The sequence below is a fragment of the Muscardinus avellanarius genome (assembly GCF_963383645.1).
Source record: "Muscardinus avellanarius genome assembly, chromosome: X".
Lineage (NCBI taxonomy): Eukaryota > Metazoa > Chordata > Mammalia > Rodentia > Gliridae > Muscardinus > Muscardinus avellanarius.
Window position 1 is genome coordinate 112,642,155 of NC_137792.1, and position 24,254 is coordinate 112,666,408.

The following is a 24,254-nucleotide window of genomic DNA, read 5'->3' on the forward strand; positions in this document are numbered from 1 at the left end:
GGGGCCCAGAGTCCCGCGACCCGGGCCCCATCTGGCTTGCCCAGCCCGCGACCCCCGCCCAGAACCCAGCGTCTTACTGGGTCCGGTTTCTCCAGGGGTCTGGCGTGCTACGCGCAGTTCGGCAGGGGCCCAGAGTCCCGCGACCCGGGCCCCATTAGGCGTGCCCCGCCCGCGACCCCCGCCCAGAACCCAGCGTCTTACTGGGCCTGGTTTCTCCAGGGGTCTGGCGTGCTACGCGCAGTTCGGCCCGGGGCCCAGGGTCCCGCGACCCAGGCCCCGGCTTTTGTGCGCCGCGCGCGACCCCTGCCCAGAACCCAGCGTCTTACTGGGCCTGGTTTCTCCAGGGATCTGGCGTGCTACTCGCAGTTCTGCCTGGGGCCCAGAGTCCCGCGACCCGGGCCCCATCTGGCGTGCCCAGCCCGCGACCCCCGCCCAGAACCCAGCGTCTTACTGGGTCCGGTTTCTCCAGGGGTCTGGCGTGCTATGCGCAGTTCGGCAGGGGCCCAGAGTCCCGCGACCCGGGCCCCATTAGGCGTGCCCCGCCCGCGACCCCCGCCCAGAACCCAGCGTCTTACTGGGCCTGGTTTCTCCAGGGGTCTGGCGTGCTAAGCGCAGTTCGGCCCGGGGCCCAGGGTCCCGCGACCCAGGCCCCGGCTTTTGTGTGCCGCGCGCGACCCCTGCCCAGAACCCAGCGTCTTACTGGGCCTGGTTTCTCCAGGGATCTGGCGTGCTACTCGCAGTTCTGCCTGGGGCCCAGAGTCCCGCGACCCGGGCCCCATCTGGCGTGCCCAGCCCGCGACCCCCGCCCAGAACCCAGCGTCTTACTGGGTCCGGTTTCTCCAGGGGTCTGGCGTGCTATGCGCAGTTCGGCAGGGGCCCAGAGTCCCGCGACCCGGGCCCCATTAGGCGTGCCCCGCCCGCGACCCCCGCCCAGAACCCAGCGTCTTACTGGGCCTGGTTTCTCCAGGGGTCTGGCGTGCTACGCGCAGTTCGGCCCGGGGCCCAGGGTCCCGCGACCCAGGCCCCGGCTTTTGTGCGCCGCGCGCGACCCCTGCCCAGAACCCAGCGTCTTACTGGGCCTGGTTTCTCCAGGGATCTGGCGTGCTACTCGCAGTTCTGCCTGGGGCCCAGAGTCCCGCGACCTGGGCCCCATCTGGCGTGCCCAGCCCCAGGGATTGATTTCAAAAGAAACTACTTAAGAGTGAAATTTATGGTGAAAAAAAATCAGCAAGTTTTTCTTTTGTCTTCTCCCTAAAGAAGTACTTTCCAGGATAGGCAAACTGCACAGAGAAGAGAACTATTTCTGTAGCCCAAGTTAAAGGTAACTTCAATTACAAGAATAATTAAAACAACAACTTCAATACTGTTTGTATAGCTGTGGCTTGATAAAAGCTAGGTCAAGAGAAGACAAGCAAGTTCAACAGATGTCTAACTGAAAAATCCAGAGTGCAACTGGAGACTGTTCCCTAAATTATTAGGGATATAAGTATATAATGAGTTTGGGATGGGAGAAGAAAATATAAATTGTGAGGAAAGGTGTTAACAATTATTGTTTTTTTCTCTATAACTGTGGGTTTGTTTTTCAAGCTCTCATGGTCGGAAATTTCAATGAAGAATTTCTCTAGTGGTAGTTAGGCACTGAGAAAAATGGATTATGTTACATCTAAGACTGATTTGTACTGAATAATCATTTAATAATTTACAATAAGAACATAATCACCAAGCTGACTAATACTCACATTGGCTAGTCAGTGAAGTCTTTAGCCCAAAGAGAAGTCAAATTGAGAAATCAAATAAAGATTACAGGCTACTGGATAGTTTTTGAAATCAGAGCTAGAAAAGAGCATCTCAATGTCATCCAGGTATTCTTGTCTATTCGTCTATGTGCCTGCTTGTTTTAACAAGCCTGGAGACACAGTATTCCATTATCTTCCTAATCTTCCAATTTTAAAATCTCAAGTTGCTGTCTCACTTCTCATTAAATCAAGATTTATGCCAAAGGTCTATGAATGCTCTAGTAAATGCTAATCTCTTTTAGTAATATTAGATTCAGACTAACCAATCAATAAGAAGTATTTTTTTTTTTTTGGTGGTACTGGGGTTCCTGGAAGCCCTTCTACCTCTGGGCTACACTCCCAGACCTATTTTTACATTTTTTTTTATTTGGAAACAGGGTCTCCTAAGCCAGCGCGCGCGGCTGGCTTCGAACCTGCGCGATCCTCCTGTCTCTGCCTCCCAAGCGCGGGGATTACAAGCGTGCGCCACCACGCCCGGCTAATAAGAAGTATTTCTAACATACAAGAGTGTGTCAAGAAAAGTTCTTAGTAATAAAAAAAAATGAGTAGTCTAGCTGGATGTGGTGGCTGAATCCTCTAATTCTAGTACTTGGGAGGCAGAATGCAAATCTGAGGTCAGCCTATACAGTTTAACAAGACCTTGTCTCAAAATTTTAAAAGGATGGGGGTTGGGGTATAACTCCGCAGTAGAGTGCTTGCATGCACAAGGCCCTGGGTTCAATCCCCAATGCTAAAAAAAAAATTTCAAAAAGGGCTGAGGCTGAAGCTCAGTGGTAGAATGCCCCTGTTACTGGAGAGAAAAAAAAGAGCAGTCCTTTCATTAAGTTCTGCATTATTTGTGTCCTTATGAACAGCACAGATTCACTAACTAAATTCATTAATAGATACTCCTACACAAAGATACAACTAAGACTGTAACTGCAGGAGAAAAGTTCCAACATCCTTTAGAAATCTCCAGATTCTATTATAATACCAATCCCTTAATTCATCTATTTTTGAAAACAGGAATTTCCAAAAATTATAACTGCCACTTCTTTTTCACAAACCCTTTATGATAGTCAAGCTTTCTAAATAACTTAAAGTGTGTGATACATTACTACTATTGATTAATAGTTGTTAAGAATACACAAGAAATTTCAATGAGGAGGTGGAGAAAGATGGACATGGAGCAAGATCCTAAGGCGAGCTTGTCTCTTAACTGTCCTAGATAGCTCCAAGTTGAGTAGTATTTCACATCCCAGACTACCTTCACGGGAGGTGGGAACTAAGTACAGAGAAACTCAAGGATACTTTTAAACACCAAGGCTAAAAAAGAAAAAAGAAGCAACAAATTACTGAACAAGTGGAGACATGAGGACAATAACCTGCCCCCACCCCCAACAGGAGGAACTCTGGAAAACCCCAAAAAACCCTTCTATCCAGCCACCTGAGATTCACTCCATAGACAGCGAGGGCACCAGGCATAGGATTGCACAGGCCCGTGGTGGCATGGGACAGAAAAAGGTGACCACAGGGGGACACCTAGTGCGGGGTCTCACTAGATAACCTAACACTGGGGCTGAAGACTGACTTCTTTTGTACAGGTTTCTGGGCAAGTATGGAATGCTTGGAATGTGTTTGGAACCTACAGTAATAAGCGGAACTTAAACAGGGCTACAGAAGTCAAGTACAAAAATTTTTTCTTGTTATTACTTGCTTGGGTTTTTTATTTGTCCTATTTGTTTCTTTATTGTTTATCACTGCTATGTGTTTGTTAGTAGGATTATTTTCTTTCCCATTTTGGTTTTTTTTCTTTCTCCCTCCTTTCTTTTCTTTTTTCTTCTATCCCTTTTGTGCTGGGGATTAGGCCTAAAACCCTTGTGAACACCTGGTGAGCACCCTGCCACTGGGCCACAACCCTATCCCCCAGCATCTTCCCAGCAGCCAGCAGTCAGGGCCTGCCCCTCCCTGCTCTCCCACCCCACTCTGCCACACTAAGGAACCCTGCAGGCCGAGGAACAGGCTTGAACCAGAGCTCTGGAGCAGCATTCACTTCTCTCCTAAGCAAGCCTCAATCCAAAAAGAAAGGAAAACCCAGTAGGGGACTATCCAAAGCCACAATATAATTCAGCTCATAACCAACAAGAAAATCTTACTCACTTTTGATTAAACTATTCTTAAGGCTCCTTTTTTAAATTTTTCTTCTCCTTTCCTCTTATATATGTATGTGTGAGAGACTGTGTTCTTGTTTGATTGTTTGACTCCCAATGCACACATTCGCCTGTGCCTTATATTTTATCCATTTCTTAACCATTTATCTAAATATTCTATACTGGTTAATAGAATTTTCATTTCTTTTCAGTATCTTTATTTTTTTCATCATCCTTATCCTAACCTTCTTAAACTCTAATCCTACTTGATTCTATTTTCTACTTAACCCTATACTTGCATTCCTTACTCTAGCCCCTTCCTCCTTACTCTTCTTTCACCTTTGATTACAATATAAGTTGCCCTTGTATATACCAGCTGACTACTCTAAACCCCTATTGCTCAGGCTGAACCAGACAGATGAAGCACAGAGATGGACTTCTGGGCACTAAGAACAAGTCAATCCTAGCCAACAGACAGAGCTGCCTAGCACCACACATACAGAAGTTTAAAAACACACAAGACACAAACTGCACTGGCCTGCACCTCAGAGACTATTCCTTATTAGGGTGCTAACAGGCAAGTTCCCAGTCTTTAACACCTAAGACCCCCATTCATTAATGCCACCATTGCAGCAGGCGGGCAGAAGGCTGGAGTAAATGCAACCTGGTGATCTACAGGCAGAACAACAAAGGGAAGGTACAAGTAAAAAACCACAAAGACAGCATTGAAGGATGATACTCAACAGAAAGCTGTGAATACCAGCCAGGCATGGCACATGCTTATAATCCCAGCATTTGGGAGGCTGAGACAGTTGGATCAAGGTTTGTGGATAGCCTCAGCTACTACTGAGTGAGGCCCTTTGCAACTCAGTGAGACCCTGTTTCAAAATAAAGACTAAAATATAAGGCTAGGGGTGTAATTTGGAGGTAGAATGCCTGTGGGTTCCATCTCCAGTACTACAATAAAAAAAGAAAGCTGTGAATACCCACAAAGCTGAGACTCTTCACTTTTAAAATATCTTGAGGTACTATAAATTTATCTCTAGAATATTATAGAGATTAAACATAGAAAATGAGAGAGAGAGAGAGAGAGAGAGAGAGAGAGAGAGAGAGAGAGAGAGAGAGAGAAAGAGAAAAAATAAAACAAAGAGACTTTAGGAACCTGAAATGATGAGAAACAAGAATAGCAAGGAAACAATAAACCCCCAGAAGCCCACAACAATAGAACCCACCAACTCAGAGCTGCAGAGAATGCCAGAAGGATAATTCATAAGTTTATTAGTAGAAATGATCCAGAATTTCAGAAAGGACTTCAGAAAGAGCCTGAAACAAATAAAAGAGCATACGAACAAAGAAACTGATAGTGAACAGGAATCAAAAAGAAGGCTGTGAAGGAAGTGTAGGATGCAATAAATGAAATGAAAACATCAATACAAACCTTTGATGGTAGACTAGGATACATGGAAAACAGAAATCAATAAATATATAAAAATGTTCATCATTAGAATCAGAGAGACACAAATAAACACTACCTTGATATTTCACCTAACTCCAAATAGAATGGCAATCATTAAAACCACAAATAATACATGCTGGTGAGGATGTGGAGAAGTAGGAACTCTGATACACTGTTGGTGGGATGGCAAATTAGTGCAACCACTTTGGAAAACAGTGGGAAGAATCCTCAGAAGAATGGGAATGAATTTACCATATGACCCAGCTATACCATTCTGATACCAGACTACCATAGTAATGCATGCATATCTATGTTTACAGCCACACAATTCATAACTGCCAAATTATGAAATCAGCTGAGATGTCCATCAACAGATGAATGAATTACAAAATTATGTGATACATACACAATGGAATTCTACTTAGCCATAAAAAAGAACAAAATTATGTCATTTGCAGGAAAACAGATGAAACTGGAGAATATTATGCTAAGAGAGATTAGTCACTCACAAAAAGTGAAAGCTCAGATGTTCTCCATCATATGTGAAAGCCAGAGAGAAATTGGGACATAGGAAGGACTCCAGACAAAGGAAGAGAACCCATAGTGGAGCAGAGGAGGAGCCCTAACTGAGGGCGATGAAAGGAGGGAGGGAAAGCTTAAGGAAGGAAACATCTCAATAGTCATGATATGCATACACAAACTTATCAACGCTAATCAATTTGTTGAGCACAGGAAGGTAGGGAATGAAAGGGTGTAGGGTGGGATCTAAGGGAGGATTCAAAAAGTACTGTAAGCATGTAGGCCTCTATTACCCTGAACTTCATCAAGATGTACGGTTACAATACACCAAAAAAAGAATAAACAAGTTGAAATGAATAAAAAGTAAAGCAGTGACGATTTTAGTTGGATTTAAGGTAAAATCTATTACTGGTCAGTGAGAAATTTCTACATAGTAGTTTTATTATTTTTTTATTTTTGTGGTGTTCGGCATTGAACCCAGGGGCATTCTACCTCTAAGCTATATCCTTGGCCCTGTTTTATTTTTATTTTGCTACGTTGCTGAGGGCTTCATCAAGTTGCTGAAGCTGGCCGCAAGCCTGTGATCCTCCTGCTTCAGACTCCCAAGTAATGGGATTACAGGCGTGCTCCACCACACCTGGCCTTACCTGGTAGTTTTGATATTCTGACATGTAAACAGTTAAGTTTCTAGACAGCGGGGACTTTGTCTTTTTCATTATTGTATCTCTGTACTTACCAAAAAGGCTAGCACAAGGCTAATATTAAAACATACTTTTTAAATCAATGAGCTATGATAGAGGACAGGTCTTACAATATCACATTAAAATAACAGCATAACAATATTATATAATAATAAAATAATATTTATTGGAAAGTGTTCAGTAGTCCCCTGTGTGCTGGACACTATTTAAGAGCTTTAATATTGTATAAGAAATTAACACATTTAAATCTCTGTTAGTACTATAATCAGAGCCATTTTAAAGATGAAGAAACTGAAGCACACAGAGATAGAATAACTTGCTCAGAATCATTTCAATAGAAAGATGGAGACACAATTCAAATCCAGGCAGTCTAGCTCCAGAGCTCAAGTATTCAACTACAACTCCATACTACCTCTTTTGTGGCATATTCTCTAAACTCTATTATGCTTCCATTTAGCTAACATGGCTAAAGTAATACAAAAATGGGAGAGAAAAGGAAAAAATAGATATAAAGACCAAATATAAAATATTACAATGATTTTTGCCTTGTTCTGTTTTATTGAAAAGAAACTGTCTTGAAATTTACTTGATCTTAAGAGAAGTGAATGCTTCTCCTTTATTAACATATTTTTTGTTGTGTTTAGAGCATTATTAGCTACTATCCCTCAGAGGCCTTGGTGACAGATGATAGTAAAAACTAGAAAATATCAATATCACTAAAACTAACACATGGATAAACAAATCTCATTATTTGGCCTAATGTTTTAAAATTCTACGTTATGATAATTTGCTATTTCTAAAAACAGCCATAAAGTATAGTATATACAAAACCAGGACAGACCCATGAATGTAAACTTTTTTTTTTTTTTGCTGGTCTAGGGATGGAACCAAGGTGCATTCAACCTCCAAGCTACACCCCCTGCCCTATTTTTTATTCTTTTTTTTGAAACTGGGTCTCAGTGAGTTGCAGAGGGCCTCACTAAGTAGCTGAGGCTGTCTGCGAACCACGATCCTCCGGTCTCAGCCTTCCAAATGCTGGGAATACAATCGTGTGCCACCATGCCTGGTGAATTTAAACTATTTTAAATGCCTTGAAAGAAAGAAGTTGCTCTAGAAATCAAAGGAAGAAGAAAAGCACTGTAAACATTTTCTTACCAATCATCTACCAATAAAATAACAACTATATATTTATGTCTCTACAAATTATAGAACACTTTCACATAAAATTTACTTACTTGACCACCAACTGTGTATGCATCATTTCTACACAGAGATACCATAAATATAATATATTGGTTGGGTCAATTCAGAGAAGAAAATAAAAACAAGTTCAAAGAAAAAAGGCCAGATGGGAAAATGTATAACAGCATTCCAATGACATTTTCATTCACTTAGAAGTATAACACAATTAAATCTTTTTATTTCAGTGGCCCTACTGTTTGGCATGTCTGCATAATGATAATAGCAGTGATGATGATAAAGAATACAAATGATTAAATAGACAAATCATAGACAGAGTATTTACCCTGAAACTAAGCAATATTTTAGGATCTTATTGTATGAAACGAAAAAGGAGCTGGGCATTGTGGCGCATGCTTGTAATCCCAGTACTTGGAAGGCTTGAGGTAGGAGAATCACAGGTTTAAGACCAGCCTCAGCAACTTGGTTAGGCCCTCAGAAACTAGAAAGACCCCGTTTCAAAATAAAAGTAAAATAGGACAGAAAGTATGGCTTGGAGGTAGAATGCCCCTGAGCTGCTCCAGTACCAAATACATTGTATTATGTAATATAATTAATTAATGAAAATATATTAATTAATGTAATACAATTAATCAATGAAAATAAAATGTAATATAATTAATAATATAATTAATTAATGTAATATAATTGATATAACTAATTAATGAAAATAAAATAAAATGCATGTCTGAAGAGAGACTAGCACTTTTAAAAAAGGAAAAATTTTACCTTAAAACACATATACACAAAGTAGTTATAAGTGCTAAATCTAACTTGCCTACTTCTCTGTAAAGACTGATCACATCATAAATTCAACCAATTTTACTTAGAGAACCAAAGCTTTATGTTTACAAATACTTTTTCTCTTTATTAGTCAACAATGAATTTTTGTTTGTTTTAAGCCAAAGAAAATCTCATCTACATAATCTTGGTCAATTTTTATGATTTTATATTAAAGAACATACAGTTAGATGAGTCAACCAAAGTATACTAAAATATAATAATCTTAAATACATATATCTAACATGCAAGTACAATAATCAATTTCCAGTTACTTGCTATTTGCTCTTACCCCTTCTTTAGGGTCTGTGTGTAGTCCTCCTCCTGCGTGACCATGCCAACATGTCCTCTTTTCTATCAGTGAGCATGCCTGGAGATCCTAGGTGAAAATTATAACAAGTAGCCTATTAACTATAACAAAATTCCATATGTTAATAAAATCTGGCTTGGAAAATGTAATCTAGTGAATATCCCCAAAACAAACTCACAAAAGCATTGCTTTTTAGCCTGGCATAGTAAAGCGAAAAAACACCTCCTGAATTAGCTAACAGCTACATTTGTACAAGGAATACTGAGCTATAACAAATCCTCATAACAAAGTCACTTTCTCTAAATAGATTTTGAAATTAATGTTTAAGAGATTTCACCTGTATTATACTTTGACTTATACTGGCTCCCTATCATTCATTATACTATAGTACTGATCATTTTTTACTCTATTATTGGTAAACGTGGGTAATAACAGTTAATTTATACTTGCTTTCCTTGTATATGCAGTTTTATTTTACAATTAATGTTTATTTTATCCAACTGGTACTTTTTCTTACTCTGGTCACATACGTATTTAGAAACAAGGTATTTTCTAATACTTCATGATCTATCTTATGTCAGGTTAATCTGTATAATGTGTGTTGTCTTTCCTATTACATAGTAAATTTCTAAAGATTAGAAATAAATTTATTTTGTCTACCTCCCATGGTATACACACCAGAGTATCTTACATATAAGCAAGACAGATTTCAATGCTTGTTGGATTCAGTTATAAAATAGAGCTATCTACAAATCAGCCAACTAATCTTACCTTATATATTATAAAATTTTTAAAAGGCCTTAAGATTACTGTTAAAATATATATATATATATATATATATATATATATATATATATATAATCACTTGAGAAAATGTTAACAACATAGTAACAACTGGGCTTCAAATTTAAGCTTCTAATATTGAAAGTTTTCATAATTTAAAAATATTTAATGTAAAAATAAATAAAAATGCTCAACAAAGTACGTACATATGACTCTCATAGGCTGGTGTGTCCCCCAAAGGCTTGTATGTTGGGAAGGGTCAGTCCCCAGCTAGTGGTGCTAAGGGTGGTGGTAGAAACTTTAGGAGGTGGGACCTAGTTGGAGGAAGTAAGTTACTGGAAGCTGGAGGCATGTCCTTGAAGGATATATCTTGTTCCTGCCTCCTCTCCACTTCCCAGAAGCCATGAGGTGATTTAGCTCTACTTCATTACAAGCGTGTGCTCGCTCTCTCCTCTCTCTCTCTCTCTCAGTACCACAAAAATAATGAATGAATGAATGAATGAATGAATGAATGAATGAATAAAGTTTTTTGTGTGGTACTGGGGTTCCTGTTAACCCTTCTACCTCCGGGGTACACTCCCAGATCTATTTTTATATTTTTTATTTGGAAACAGGGTCTCTTAAGCCAGCAAGGCTGGCTTCAAACCTGTGTGATCCTCCTGTCTCTGCCTCCCAAGCATGGGGATTACAAGCATGCGGCACCATGCCTGGCTAAATAAATAAAGCTTTTAAAGTTTTTGTTTTGAAACAGGGTCTAGGTTGCTGAAAGTCCTGCTAAGTTACTAAGGCTGGCCTTGAATCTAAAATCCGTCTGTCTCAGCTTCCCAAGTACTGAGATTATAGGCATGAGCCACTATGCCTGGCTTTTCATCACAAGTTATCTGCTGTGACATTCTGCCTCACCAAAGGCCCAAAGTGTTAAGAACAAATATTGTGGACTGAAACTGTAACAGAAGATAAACCTTTCCTCCTTTTGGTTGATTTTTCTCAAGTGTTTTGTCACAGCAATGTAAAGTTAATATGATGATTCTCTTTCAGTAGTTCTAATAATCAATAATTAATGAACACTGGCACAGTTCTTCACAAACAAATATATGAATCAATATTATACACAGTATAAGAGTATCAGCTCAGGACCAAGTTACAAAAATGGAATTACAAAAAGCAAAAATACCTTCTTGTTCTCACCAGTTGAGATACAAAAAGTAATTGCCATAAATGGGTTATTGATTTTTGGATCAGCAATCTTAAAGCATTTTGTAAAAGGAAAACATCAAAAGGTAATTTCTAGTCTGACAACGTCTCTCTATGACATTTTTTTTCCTTTAAAAGGCTAAGCAACAATTTTTTTCAAGGTGCCTGGTGAATATCACACAAGATAAAGAGATCTTTAATAAAGCGAAAGACTAAAGTATAAATAACTTAGTGATATCAAGGGTAGTGAGAAGATTAAGTCCTTTTACACTGAAAGCTTTAATTTAATAATGGAAAATGTACCTCATTTCTATAGCTTGCATAAATAAGAACAATGTTTTTTATCTTAATGGCAACTAATTATTAATCAGAAAGAAAAAATAGGAAGAACCCAGGATTTAGATATCCTGCTAATTTTCTAGTCTTTTTCTATCATAAAGATGTACACATCTCATTTTAAAGCACTGGGAATTTTTAAAGATGTCTTTCACTTACATTAATGGAAAATAACCTCCATCAACATGTAAACTCAGCATCACTTACCCACATAAGCTTTAATGGGCTTAGAATCCCTTGGTATTCTGCTACCTGAACATCTTATAATGTAAAGAAACTTTACTTACCTGAAACACTATAGTATTCCACACATGAGGTACAAACTACCAAGATAAATTTAAGTGTCAACAAGCTGCCATTACATGTATAAAAGCTTTCTGGAAAATGTTACCCTCTTAGGTACTGATTCAGACAGATTTCTCTAGGGTTAGAGAAATACCAAGATTTCTCTTTGCATTTCTAGCAGCAGAAACATACCTTCTTGCCAGTATTTAGAAAAAGAAGAAAAGGGTAATTATTTGGGAAATGCAAAATATACAGTAAATATGCAGTAAAAATTGGGAAATGCTCTGAACATTTTCCCTACAATATGTAGATGTGTTGGCCTAATCTTACCTTTGTAGCATCTAATAACTGTTTTGAATTGTCTTTTCCCCATCTCTGCCGTGTGTTATTTCTTAATGATTCTGGGAACTGTTGAAAAGAAGAAAGAAAGGGTAGAGTTTCAGAGTAGACAGTTAATATTCTAAGATTATCATTTTACTCAAAAACTGTTATGATTTAGATCTTAAATATCACACATAAGCTCATGCATTGAAGACATTATCCCCAAATGATGGCATTATGGGTAGTGGTGGAAACTTTGAGGTGGGGCCTAGTGGAAGTAGGTATATTAGACATAAAAGGGTATTTTAGAAACTCAGCCTCCCCCCCCTCACCTGCTTCCCAGCTGCCCAGTTGGTAAGCAGCTCTGCTCTACTATGCACTCCCATCATGGTGTTCTGCAGGCCCAGAGCAATGGGGACAAGAAACCATGAAGTGAAACCTCTGAAACCGTGAGCCACAATAAACCTTTCCTCCTTTCAAGTTATTAATCTTCGGAATTTTGTGACACCAATGAAATACTGACTCACACATAAACAAACATAAAATCAAAACCACAGCTAATGTTACAGAGAGAAGGTTATGTTTTCATTACGAGCCTAAAGAGACAAAAATTAAATTTGTGGTCCAGGTAGAAAGTAATTATATTACTCAGTTAAAATGTCAAATTGTAAAGCTGGGTGTGATGGCACATGCTTGTAATCCCAGCATTCGGGAGGCTGAGACAGGGGGATCGTGGTTCGCGGACAGCCTCAGCTACTTAGTGAGGCCCTCCGCAACTTGGTGAGACCCTGTTTCTAAATAAAGAATAAAAAAATAGGGCGGGGGTGTAGCTCGGAGGCCGAATGCCCGTGGGTTCCATCCCCATTCCCCGAAAAAAAAAAAAAGTCAAATTGTAGTTTCTTTTCAACCTTTTCTCTCTAGGTTCCTGTTTTTGTTCTTTTCTCACATTTGTTTCTTAAAGCCCCAAAGTCTTCAACCCCACTTCTTCTGTATATGATTCTTATGCTCATTTTAAACACTCTCCTTTTGTGCTAAGACACTTTACTGGATCTAATTTTGCCTACCTTGTGTCTGTTCCCTTTTAGTCTTAATCTGAAGTACTAAATTGGTCCCAAGACCAGTTTTGCCAAATATTTCCTTGTAACTAGCTGATGGACTCCAATGAAAGTTACACAGGGCATTTTTTTTGTGTGGCAGTACTCCAAAAGTAGAGTTGAAATAAAATGGACACACATCTTTCATAAATGCACTATCAATTTAGTGAGGAAATAATTTGCTCTTACCCATAAAGCAAGTAATACTTAGGCTTTCTCTAAGCTACCCATGAGTTGTATAACTGAACTAATGTTTCAATATAAAAACTCAATGTTGTACATTGCAAAATACCAAAAACTAAATTATCAACAAAGCCTGCATACACAAAAATGACCGAATTATTGAGAAAATTAGCTGTTTTTCCTAAAAGGTAATGAAAGTTAATTTCTGTTTATGCATATTTTCAAATATTTATTATTGGTGCATTATATACTCATACCTCTTGATGCAGCTCAGGGTGACTGAAGCAGAGGCACAGAACACTCACTGAGCCCTCCCCCAGTTCCCACCCCGCCTTCCTGTGCAAGACATTACGATTGAAATAAATATGTGTATGTACATCATGTCCACTGAGGTATTTCCCTCTTTAAGTCTTCTTTCCCCCTCTCATCTCCCTCCTTAACTCCACACTAAGGCTTCTCCTCCTTTGTCTGGAGTCCATCCTGTGACCTAATTTTTCCTTAGCTTCCACATATAAGGGATAACATCTGAGCTTTTGCTTTCTGTGACAAACTAATCTCACTTAGCATAATATTTTCCAGTTTCAACCATTTCCCTGCAAATGACATGATTTCTGTTCTTATTTATAGTGGTATGACATTTCACTGTGTGTGTTTCCATTCATCTGCTGATGGACATCTTGGCTGTTTCCATAGTTTGACAATTATGAATTTTCAAATATTTAAGGCATCTACTGAATTAAGGTATTTTCAATAATACCAATGGCTATTTGCAGTTAGTGTGTTGAACCCAAGCTCCTACCACATTTTATGCACCTTCAGAATCTCTTCACCACAGTAACCAAGCCCATACTCATATATGGAAGTGCAATTTTTTTTTTGGTGGTACTGAGGGTAGAACCCAGGGGCTTTCTACCTCCAGGCTATACTCCCAGACCTATTTTATATTTTATTTGGAAACAGGGTCTCACTAAGTTGCTGAGAGCCTCACTAAGTAGCTGAGGCTGGCTTCGAATCTACGCGATCCTCCTGTCTCAGTCTCCCAAGCGCGGGGATTACAAGTGTGCACCACCATGCCCCGCTCTATGCAAGTGCAATTTAATCTTTGCCTTTCACAACTTGCCCAGTTATCTCAAGTAAATGACTATCCATCTTTTCTTTCCTCTCTCAAAACCATGCTTATATAACAGACTATTTGTGGTACACTTAACATCAAAAAACCATATATTCTTGAAAGAACTAATAAAACTACTTAGAATTTTCTAGTTACCTCTTTATTCTTCTCTAATCAAGCCATTTTTTCCTTAAACATCAGTATTTAAGGTACATAGTTTCTTTTTTTTTTCTTTTTCTTTATTTTTTTTCCAGTGCTGGGGATGGAACCCAGGGGCATTCTACCTCCCAGCTAAACCCCTAGCCCTATTTTTATTCTTTATTTTGAAACAGTGTCTCATTAAGTAGCAAGGACCTCACTGAGTAGCTAAGACTGTCAGCAAACCCAGATCCTCCTGTCTCAGACTCCAAAATGCTGGGATTACAAGCATGCGCCACCACGCCTGGCTCTGGTACATGGTTTTTCTTTTCTTTTTACTTTTTTTATTGGTGCATTGTATTCATACATCATAGTGGGATAAAAAAAAAACTTGTGTAGACATACATGCACACATCACCCAGTCAGCCCCCATCCAATCCCCACCCCATTCCCTCCCCAACCCTACATCAATGCTTGGCTTAGTGGTTGATATCGATGTGTTTGTCTAAATACATCATGTGCCTTAGAGAGCTTCCCCCCATCCCCTCAGTTAGGTTGCCCAATTTGCTCTTCTATAGGATCTCCGTTTTCACCTGGAGCTCCTCCTATGACCCATTTCACTTTAGCTTTCACATATTAGTGAAAGCATCCGATTTCTTACTTTTTGCGACTGACTAATCTCACTTAGCATAATGTCCTCCAGTTCCATCCATTTCCCTGAAAATTATGTAATTGTATTTTTTTTTTTAATGGCTGAGTATGGCCGAGTGGTCTAAGGTACATAGTTTTTCAATGTCCATATCCAAACTGAACTACAAATACTAAAACAGCACTATTAAAATTATCAAATATTTCAGGCATATAAACAGCAGAAAACAATAAAATGAAGAAATGTGTACTCATTACACAATCTAATATATGAGATTCAAATAAAGTCCCTGACACACTCCTTTTAATGTCATCCCTCCTTGTTCTCCAGAGATAGCCAGCAATTCAAAACATCTTTCACAGCCCAGCATGGGGGCATGTGCCTGTAATCCCAGTACTTGGGAGACAGAGGCAGGAGGATCACAGGTTCATGGCCAGCCTCAGCAACTTAGTGAGACCCTGTTTCAAAATGAAAAAATAGGGCTGGTCTATAGCTTAGAAGTAGAAAGCCCCTGGATTCAACCCAAGTACCACAAAACAAAAACACATCTTTCATTGCAAAGGTAAAATTTTCTTTATTATTTATCAAGTATTTTTATTTTTTATTTATTTTTATTTTTATGTGGATCATATTAAAAATGGCATATATTCAGACTGTGCTTGGTTTTCCCCCACCACTTCCCCTTCCCCTTCCTAACAATGAGTGTCCAGGTTAAGCATGCTATATTCATACTTTTACACATTTTCGATTGTAGCTCCTCCATTAATCAACCTCAACCTTCTTCCTCCCTTCCATTATCTGGAGTCCCTTTGATATTTCTAATATGCCCTAGTTTGAGCATATTAGAGAAAACATATGTCTCTTCTCTTTCTGTGCTTGGCTAATCCCACTTAACATAATGTTCTCCAGGTCTTTCTATCGTAAGAATGATATGTTTTTGTTCTTCTTTATAGCTGAGTAGAATTCCATTGCATGTATTTACTGTAATTTTGCAATCCATTCATCTGTTGATGGAGATCTAGGTTGGTTCCATATTTTGGCTATTACAAATTGTGCTGCTATGAACATGGGTATGCATATGTTACTGTAGTTCTCTGATTTCAATCCCTTTGGAAAGATACCCAGGAGTTGTATAGCCAGCTCATATGGTGGATCCATTCCAGTTTTCTAAGGAATCTCCACACTGATCTCCATAGCAGATAAACTAGTTTGCACTCCCATCAAAAATGGAAAGGAGTTCCTCTTTCCCCACATCCTCACCAGCATTTGAAAGGTAAAAATTTCAACCACATAATAATTAACACCTTTTATGTGTTAGTCCTGGAACCTTACCACTATTTATAATACTGTTTCTATGGAAAAATGCTCAGTTCTAAAGAATAGACTTATAAACATTTCTGAAACAATTCATTTTTATAAAGATTAGTGCTACTTTTAAAACCCCAAGGGAAGCGTTTACAGCAAAATATCTCCCTCATACAAACTGAGGTGGGCAATAGGAGAAAACAATATTAATTCTGTGAAAACTGATTTGAAAATTAGAAGAATTCGCTGGATGTGATGCTGCAAACTTGTAATCCCAGTACTTGGAAAGGCTGAGGCAGGAGGATCACAGGTTCATGGCCAGCCTCAGCAACTTAGTGAGGCCTCTAGCAACTTAGTGAGCCTCTATTTCAAAATGAAAAATAAAATGGGGCTGGGGTGTAGCACAGAGGCAGAATGCCCTCGGTTCAATCCCCAGTACAAGAAAGAAGAAAAGGAAAAAAAAAAAAGAAAAGAAAATTAGAGGAATGGATTAGATACCCTCTAAGGTCCATTCCAACTCTGACATTCTATGATTTTTTTTTATGGAAAGAAATTAAAAGCCTGCTATTATTAATCAGATCTTTAAAAAAAGCAAAACTGATTAGATTATAATTTATTTCTTCAATAAATCTAGCATCTGAATTTTAACACCATTCCTCCAAAGACACACAAAGCATAAACTATGTCATTGAAGATAATAGACAAAATGAATGTGCATGGCTACGAAAGAAATCCAGTATACTAAAAATTGGTATCTATCTACCAGTTCAATTTAAGCACATAAGTAAAATGTATATACCAGAGAGTTTTATTTCACCTGAAAAAGAAGAAATTCTAGAAAAAAACAAAAAATGAAGGAAAATGACTTCTGAGCATAATAATGCATGTTCTCATTTAGATCAGCACCATCTATCTACTATCCAAAAACATATTAAGCCCGGCGTGGTGGTGCACGCTTGTGATCCCAGCATTCGGGAAGCTGAGACAAGAGGATCACAGTTCATGGACAGCCTCAGCTACTACTTAGTGAGGCCCTTTGAAACTCAGTGAGACTCTGTTTCAAAATAAAAAATAAAGAGGAGCCAGGCGTGGTGGCGCACACTTGTAATTCTAGCGCTTGGGAGGCTGAGACAGAAGGCACGCACAGGTTTGAAGCCAGCCTCAGCTACTGAGTGAGGCTCTCGGCTACTTAGACCCTATTTCCAAATAAAATATAAAATATGTCTGGGAGTATAGCTCAGAGGTAGAAAGCCTCTAGGTTCCACCCCCAGCACCACCAAAAAATAAATAAATAACATAAAATAAAGAATAAAGAGCCGGGCGGTGGCGTACACTTGTAATTCCAGCACTTGGGAGGCTGAGACAGGAGGATCGCACAGTTTCAAAGCCAGCCTCAGCCACTGAGTGAGGCTCTCAGCACCGTACTGAGACCCTGTTTCCAAATAAAGTATAAAATAGGCCTGGGAGTATAGCCTGGAGGTAGAAAAGTCCCTGGGTTCTACCCCCAGTACCACAAAAAAAATAAATAAATAAAAGAATAAAAAATAGGGCTGGAGGGGTAGCTTGGAGGTAGAATGCTCCTGGGTCTCAGCTCCAATACCACACACAAAAAAATTAATCTGAGAGACAACTTCATGGACACAATGCTCTCTTCTGTGTAGACAGTCTATAAAGATTTATAAAACAAATATTAATACTAACGCCATCAACAGAACTACCTCTTTGTAAATGAGACCAGACCTAAGAGAAAAGGCTAATAAAACTGAAACCTATTCACATTCCATCTATATTCTTTCTTTAAGGTAAAACTCAACCTTTATCAAAATTAATCTTGCCAATAATTTAGTACTTACTAATGTCTGCCATCTTTTTAATGATAATTAAGTCTCATATTCAATTTATGCTATTTTATGGCATCTGAACAATTACCGAATAATAAAAAGGCATCAAAGAGCTGGGGGTATAGCTCAGTGGTAGAATACCCCTGGGTTCAATCCCCAGTAGCACACATGCGCGCATGTGCACGCGCGCACACACACACACACACACACACACACACTCACACACAATTAAATTAAGCTCTAAATACACTCTCAAAGAGAAACTGCTAATTTTTTTTTTTTTGGTGGTACTGAGGGTGAAACCCAGAGGCTTTTCTACCTCCAGGCTATACTCCCAGATCTATTTTATATTTTATTTGGAAACAGGGTCTCACTAAGTTGCTAAGAGCCTCACTAAGTAGCGAGGTTGGCTTCGAACCTATGCAATCCTCCTGTCTCAGCCTCCCAAGCACGGGGATCACAAGTGTGTGCCACCACACCCAGCGAAACTGCTATTTTTTGAAACTACATTTAATGTACCTTAAAAGTATACAAGTGGGGGAAGGGGGTGGGATCTGGAGGGAAGTGCTCCAAGATTTGTGTATGTAAGTTCCTATCACTCTAGATCTCAGTATAATACATAATTACAATGTATCCAAAAAGTACATAAAATGACATTTGAAAATAAGTGAGAACATCATAACTGACAGTAAAAAGTGTAAAAGTAGAGCTGGGCGTGGTGGCGCACGCTTGTAATCCCCGCGCTTGGGAGCCAGAGACAGGAGGATCACGCAGGTTCGAAGCCAGGCGCGCGCCTGGCTTAGGAGACTCTGTTTCCAAATAAAAATCTAAAACTAGGTCTGGGAGTGTAGCCCGGAGGTAGAAGGGCTTCCAGGAACCCCAGTACCACCAAAAAAAAAGTGTAAAAGTAGAACACAAAACTTAGTTTTCTTCCCAACTATCTAGAAAGTAGACAAAGGTGAGAGGTATGGGGGAAAAAAGAAGAAAAAGGAGAGGGGAAGAAATGGTAGGCTGACTTTTTAAGATTTTGTAATTAAAGCCCACCAAGTGCTGTGTACATGTGCTTCACAATCACTCTGAACTACATTATGATGTCACATTATGATGCACCAATAAAAGTATTTTAAGAGCTGGGCGTGGTGACACATGCCTGTGATCCCAGTACTTGGGAAGCTGCTGTCTAGTCAATAAATGCTTGTCAGGCGTGGTGGCGCATGCTTGTAATCTCAGCGCTTGGGAGGCTGAGACAGGAGGATCGCACAGGTTCAAAGCCAGCCTCAGCTACTTAGTGAGGCTCTCAGCAACTTAGTGAGACCCTGTTTCCAAATAAAATATAAAATAGGTCTGGGAGTATAGCCCGGAAGTAGAAAAACCCTGGGTTCCACCCCCAGTACCACAAAAAAAATAATAAATGCTTGTTGATTGAATAAATGACAGCATAGCAATAAGGATCTGGGACATTCACTTTCCCTAGGTCTTCATTAAACCACAAAATCAGGTTGAACTTCTATTACTAGAAAATTTGATGACTCTACAACAGGGGTTGTAAATTTTTTTTCTGTAAAGATCTAGATGGCACTTTTTTGATTTTAGAAGAATATTTATTAACAAAGGTAATGCTAATCCTAAGAAGTAACATAAAAGCATAATATACAAAAATAGCAATCTCCCACACTTTTTATTCATAATATCCTACGTTATTCTTTTTAATAGTACTTATCATGGTGTACTTTATGGTTTTATTATATATATTTAGGTATACAATACAATGCATGGATATATAGCGAAATGATTTTATATATATGTGTGTGTGTGTGTGTGTGTGTGTGTGTGTGTGTGTGTGTGTTAAGTAAATTAACAACATACCCAGCCCCTCATGTAATTACTTTTGTGTATAGTGACAGCATCTGAAAACTACTCTCTTTTTTAGTTGGGGGGGCACTGGAAATTGAACTCAGGGGCATTCTACCTCTGAGCTACACGTACAGCACTATTTTTTATTTTGAAACAGGGTCTCGCTAAGTTGCTGGGGCTGGCCTCAAACCTGTGCCCCTCCTGTCTCAGCTTCCCAAGTATTGGTATTATAGCCATGTGCCATCACAGTCAGCTGAAATCTACTCTCCCAGCAAAGTTCCTATATAAAATATAGAATTAGTAACTATAATTGTCATACTGTACTTTAGATCTATGGACTTAACACATCCTATATAACTACAATTTTGTAGCTTTTGACCAACTTCTCCCTATCCTCCCCTTACCTCTCTGCCCCACCTCCATACTGGTGTTCTACTCTCTGTATCTATATATTTGACATTTTTAGATTCCAAATATGAGTAAGATCATGTGGTCATTTTCTGTCTCAGACTTGTTTCACTTGACATAATGTGTCATCTAGCCTCATTAGTGCTGTTGCAAATGTCAGAATTTCCTTCATCTTTTTAAGCTAAATAATATCTCATTATACACACATGCCACAAATTCTTTATCCACTCTTTCATCCAGGGACGCTCTGGGTTGTTTTCCTCTCTTGGCTACTGTGAATAATGCTGCAATGAACATGAGAGTGCAGTTATCTCTGACATGCTGTTTTCATTTCCTTAGGGTATAAAACTACCAGAGGGATTGCTGGATCATGTATTAGTTCCATTTTTAATATCTGAATAACAATGTTCCATATTGCTTTTCATAATAGTTGTAACAATTTACAATCCCATCAACAGTGTGCAGGGTTCCCTTTCCTCTACAACCTTACTAGCACTTGTTATCTTTGTGTATGTGCGTGAATTTCTTTCTCAAGCCGTTATCTCTTTTTATTACTGCTAATTAGGCAGCTCATTTTTCTTTTAATACTTCTTTTTGTATGTGGTACTGGGGATTAAACCCAGGGGCATTCTACCTCTGTGTTACACTTCCCATTGAAACAGAGTCTCAATAGGTAGGTTGATAAGAATCTCACTACTTCACAAGGCTGTCCTTGAACTTTTTCTTTTCTCTTTTTTTTGGTGGTACTGGGGTTCCTGGAAGCCCTTCTACCTCCGGGCTACACTCCCAGACCTATTTTTTTTTTTTTGAAACAGGGTCTCTTAAGCCAGCAAGGCTGGCTTCGAACCTGCGTGATCCTCCTGTCTCCGCCTCCCAAGCATGGGGATTACAAGCCTGCTCGGCTGTCCTTGAACTTTTGATCCTCTGGTCTTAGCTTCCCAAGTACTGGCATCACAGGCATGTGTCACCACGCCCAGCTCTTAAAATACTTTTATTGGTGCATCGTAATGTGACATCATAATGTAGTTCAGAGTGATTGTGAAACATATGTACACAGCACTTGGTGGGCTTTCTCCTGGTTCCCTCCCCACGTCTCCGCTGCCCCATACAGGACATTAAAATTGGCATTGGTATTCTTACATATGTACACACTGTCACTGGAAATGAATACTTCACTAACTCTCCCTCTCCCTCGCCCATCCTCCCTTGTTCCACTATGGTTTTCTAACAGATATGAGGTGATATTTCATGGTGGTTTTGATTTGCATTTCCCTGTTGATCTGTGATGATAAATACCTTTTCATATACTTGTTAGGCATTTAAATGTCCTCACTAGAAAAAATATCTACTCAGGTCCTTTGCCCATTTTTAAACTGGATTTTTTTTTTTGCGATTGAATTGTATAAACTCCTTATATATTTTGGATATTAGTCACTTATCAGACACACTAAGTTTATGTATATTTTCTCCCAATTCATAGGTTTTATAATTTTGTCGATTGTTTCTCTTACTATACAAAAGCTTTTTAATGTACTTATTTATTGCAACTTTGATTGCCTAAGTTTTTGGTGCTATATCCAAAAAATCACTGATAAGGCTAGCAAAGTCCTTTTCTCCTATGTTTGCTTCTAAGAGTTTTATGGTTTCAGTTTTTTTTTAATTTTTTATAGGTACATTATAATCTTACATCTTAATGAAGTACAAGATGGTAGAGGCATACTTGCAAACATCACTCATTTAGCCCTTCCACAATTCCCACCCCATTTCTTCTCCCCTCCCCTCCTTCTCATGTTTGGCTTAGTGATTGACTTTGTTATGTCTGTGAATGTACCTCATCAGTGATAAGTTGGGTCCCTCCCCTCCCCCATGTGATCTCCCAGCAGGAACAGGAGGCATAACCCTGGAAGCTAGAATCGGAGATATCGCAGAATCCAGGTGCCTTGAGACTCCAAACATCACGAGACTATAGATGTCGCAAGAGAATCGGCATAGGCCTATAAATCATCGGTGCCTCTGATCCACCACGTGACTCAACCGGCCAATCAGGACTATGCCCAACTCTCCAGACACGTGGCCCATCGGTCCATTCCCTCATGGCCAGCTGACTCCCCGGAGGGTGCTGGGTCTGAATAAAGCAGCGGTCTCTGATAACCCACTTGGTGTTTTTATCTCCCTCCTAAACTCCCTCTTTTCAACCTTTTAATCAGGTCTTATTTTTATTTATTTTTATTTTTAATTTTTTGCAGTACTGAGGGTGGAACCCATGGACATTATACCTTTGAGCTATACTCCCAGCCCTATTTTTTAGCATCTTTATTTTTGAAACAGGGTCCCACTGAGTTGTGAAGCACTACACCTCCCGAATGCTGGGATTACAAGCCTGCGCCACCACACCCAGCAAGCCTTTTTTTTTTTTTTTTTTTTTTTTGGTGGTACTGGGGTTCCTGGAAACCCTTCTACCTCCGAGCTACACAGCAAGGCGGGAATCTGCACAATCCTCCTGTCTCCACCTCCCAAGCACAGGGATGACAAGCATACGCCACCACGCCTGGCCAGGTCTTATTTTTAATTAAGTCTTTTTATCCATTTTGAGTTGATTTTTGTGCATGACAAAAAGATTCAATTTTGTTCTTTTGCATGTCGATATCTAGTTTCTCAACACAATTTACTGAAAAAACTATTCTTTCCATATATGATTGTCTACATGTGGGTTTCTTTCTGGGCTATCCTGTTCCACTGATCTATGTGATGTGTTTGCACTATACTGTTTTGATTACTACAGCTTCGTAGTTTAAGTTGAATTCAGAAGTATAATGCCTCCAATTTTGTTCTTCCCTCTCAAGACTTTCTTGACTTTCATGGTTCCATACAAATTTCAAGATTGTTTTTTGAATTTTTGTGAAAAAAATGCTAGATTTTAATTAATTAATCTTGTGTTGGAGACTGAACCCAAAGCATTGTTGTACATGCTAGGCATGCCCTTTACCACTAAGGGACATCTCTAGCCTGCCACAGAAATTTTTAGATTCCATTCAATCTCTCTATATATATTGCTTTGGGTAGTACTGAATTTTTTTTTAATTTTTAATTTTTTGTGGTACTGGGGATGGAATTCAGGAGTATTCTACTTCCAACCTACACCCCCAGCCCTAATTTTTATTCTTTATTTTGAAACAGGGTCTCACTGAGTTGCAAAGGACCTCACTAAGTAGCTGTGGCTGGCCATGAACCTGAATCCTCCTGTCTCAGCCTCCCAAATGCTGGGATTACAAGTGTGCACACCACCACGCCTGGCTCCTGAAATTTTGATAATATTAATTCTTCTATATCATGAATACAGGAATAGGAATAATTCCATTTATTTATGTCTTTTTCATTTTCTTTCATCAGTGTATTATAGTTTTCAGTGTACAGATATTTTATCCCCTCATTTAAATTTGTTTCTAAGTATTTTATGCCTTGATGCTATAGTAAGTAGGATTGTTTGCTTGAGCTCCTTTTCAAGAGTAAATTTTAGGATTTGAAGCATATAGTCCCTGTCACAACTATTCAACTTTGTCATGGTAAAATGAAAGCAGTAATAAATGAGTATGGCTATGTTCCATTAAAACTTTATATAAAGTGAAATTTGAATTTCATATAATTATAATTTATCACAAATTATTATTTTTCTTTTGGTTATTTTCCTAACCATTAATAAAGATTTTGTAAAACATCTTAGCACACAGCCTTCCACAAATAGGTGGCACAGTGCATTTGAGCCAAGTGCTATAGATTGCTGACCTCCAAAGATTTTGAAAATATTATAGTAAAAACAACAAA

At 39.1% G+C, this 24,254-nt stretch overlaps 1 protein-coding gene across 3 annotated transcripts in view; it reads right to left on the reverse strand.

Moving 5' to 3' along the window:
• ABCB7 (ATP binding cassette subfamily B member 7) overlaps window positions 1–24,254 on the reverse strand; it is a gene marked incomplete at both ends in the record, with an annotated part of 122,275 nt that overhangs the window by 56,997 nt on the left and 41,024 nt on the right. For 2 of the 3 annotated variants that reach the window (XM_080718621.1, XM_080718619.1), the window contains 2 exons: window positions 8,913–8,999; window positions 11,859–11,936. In XM_080718621.1, the coding sequence (XP_080574747.1) occupies window positions 8,913–8,999; window positions 11,859–11,936 (165 nt within the window). The remainder of the gene's footprint in view (window positions 1–8,912; window positions 9,000–11,858; window positions 11,937–24,254) is intronic. The other variant, XM_080718620.1, reaches the window with a different exon arrangement.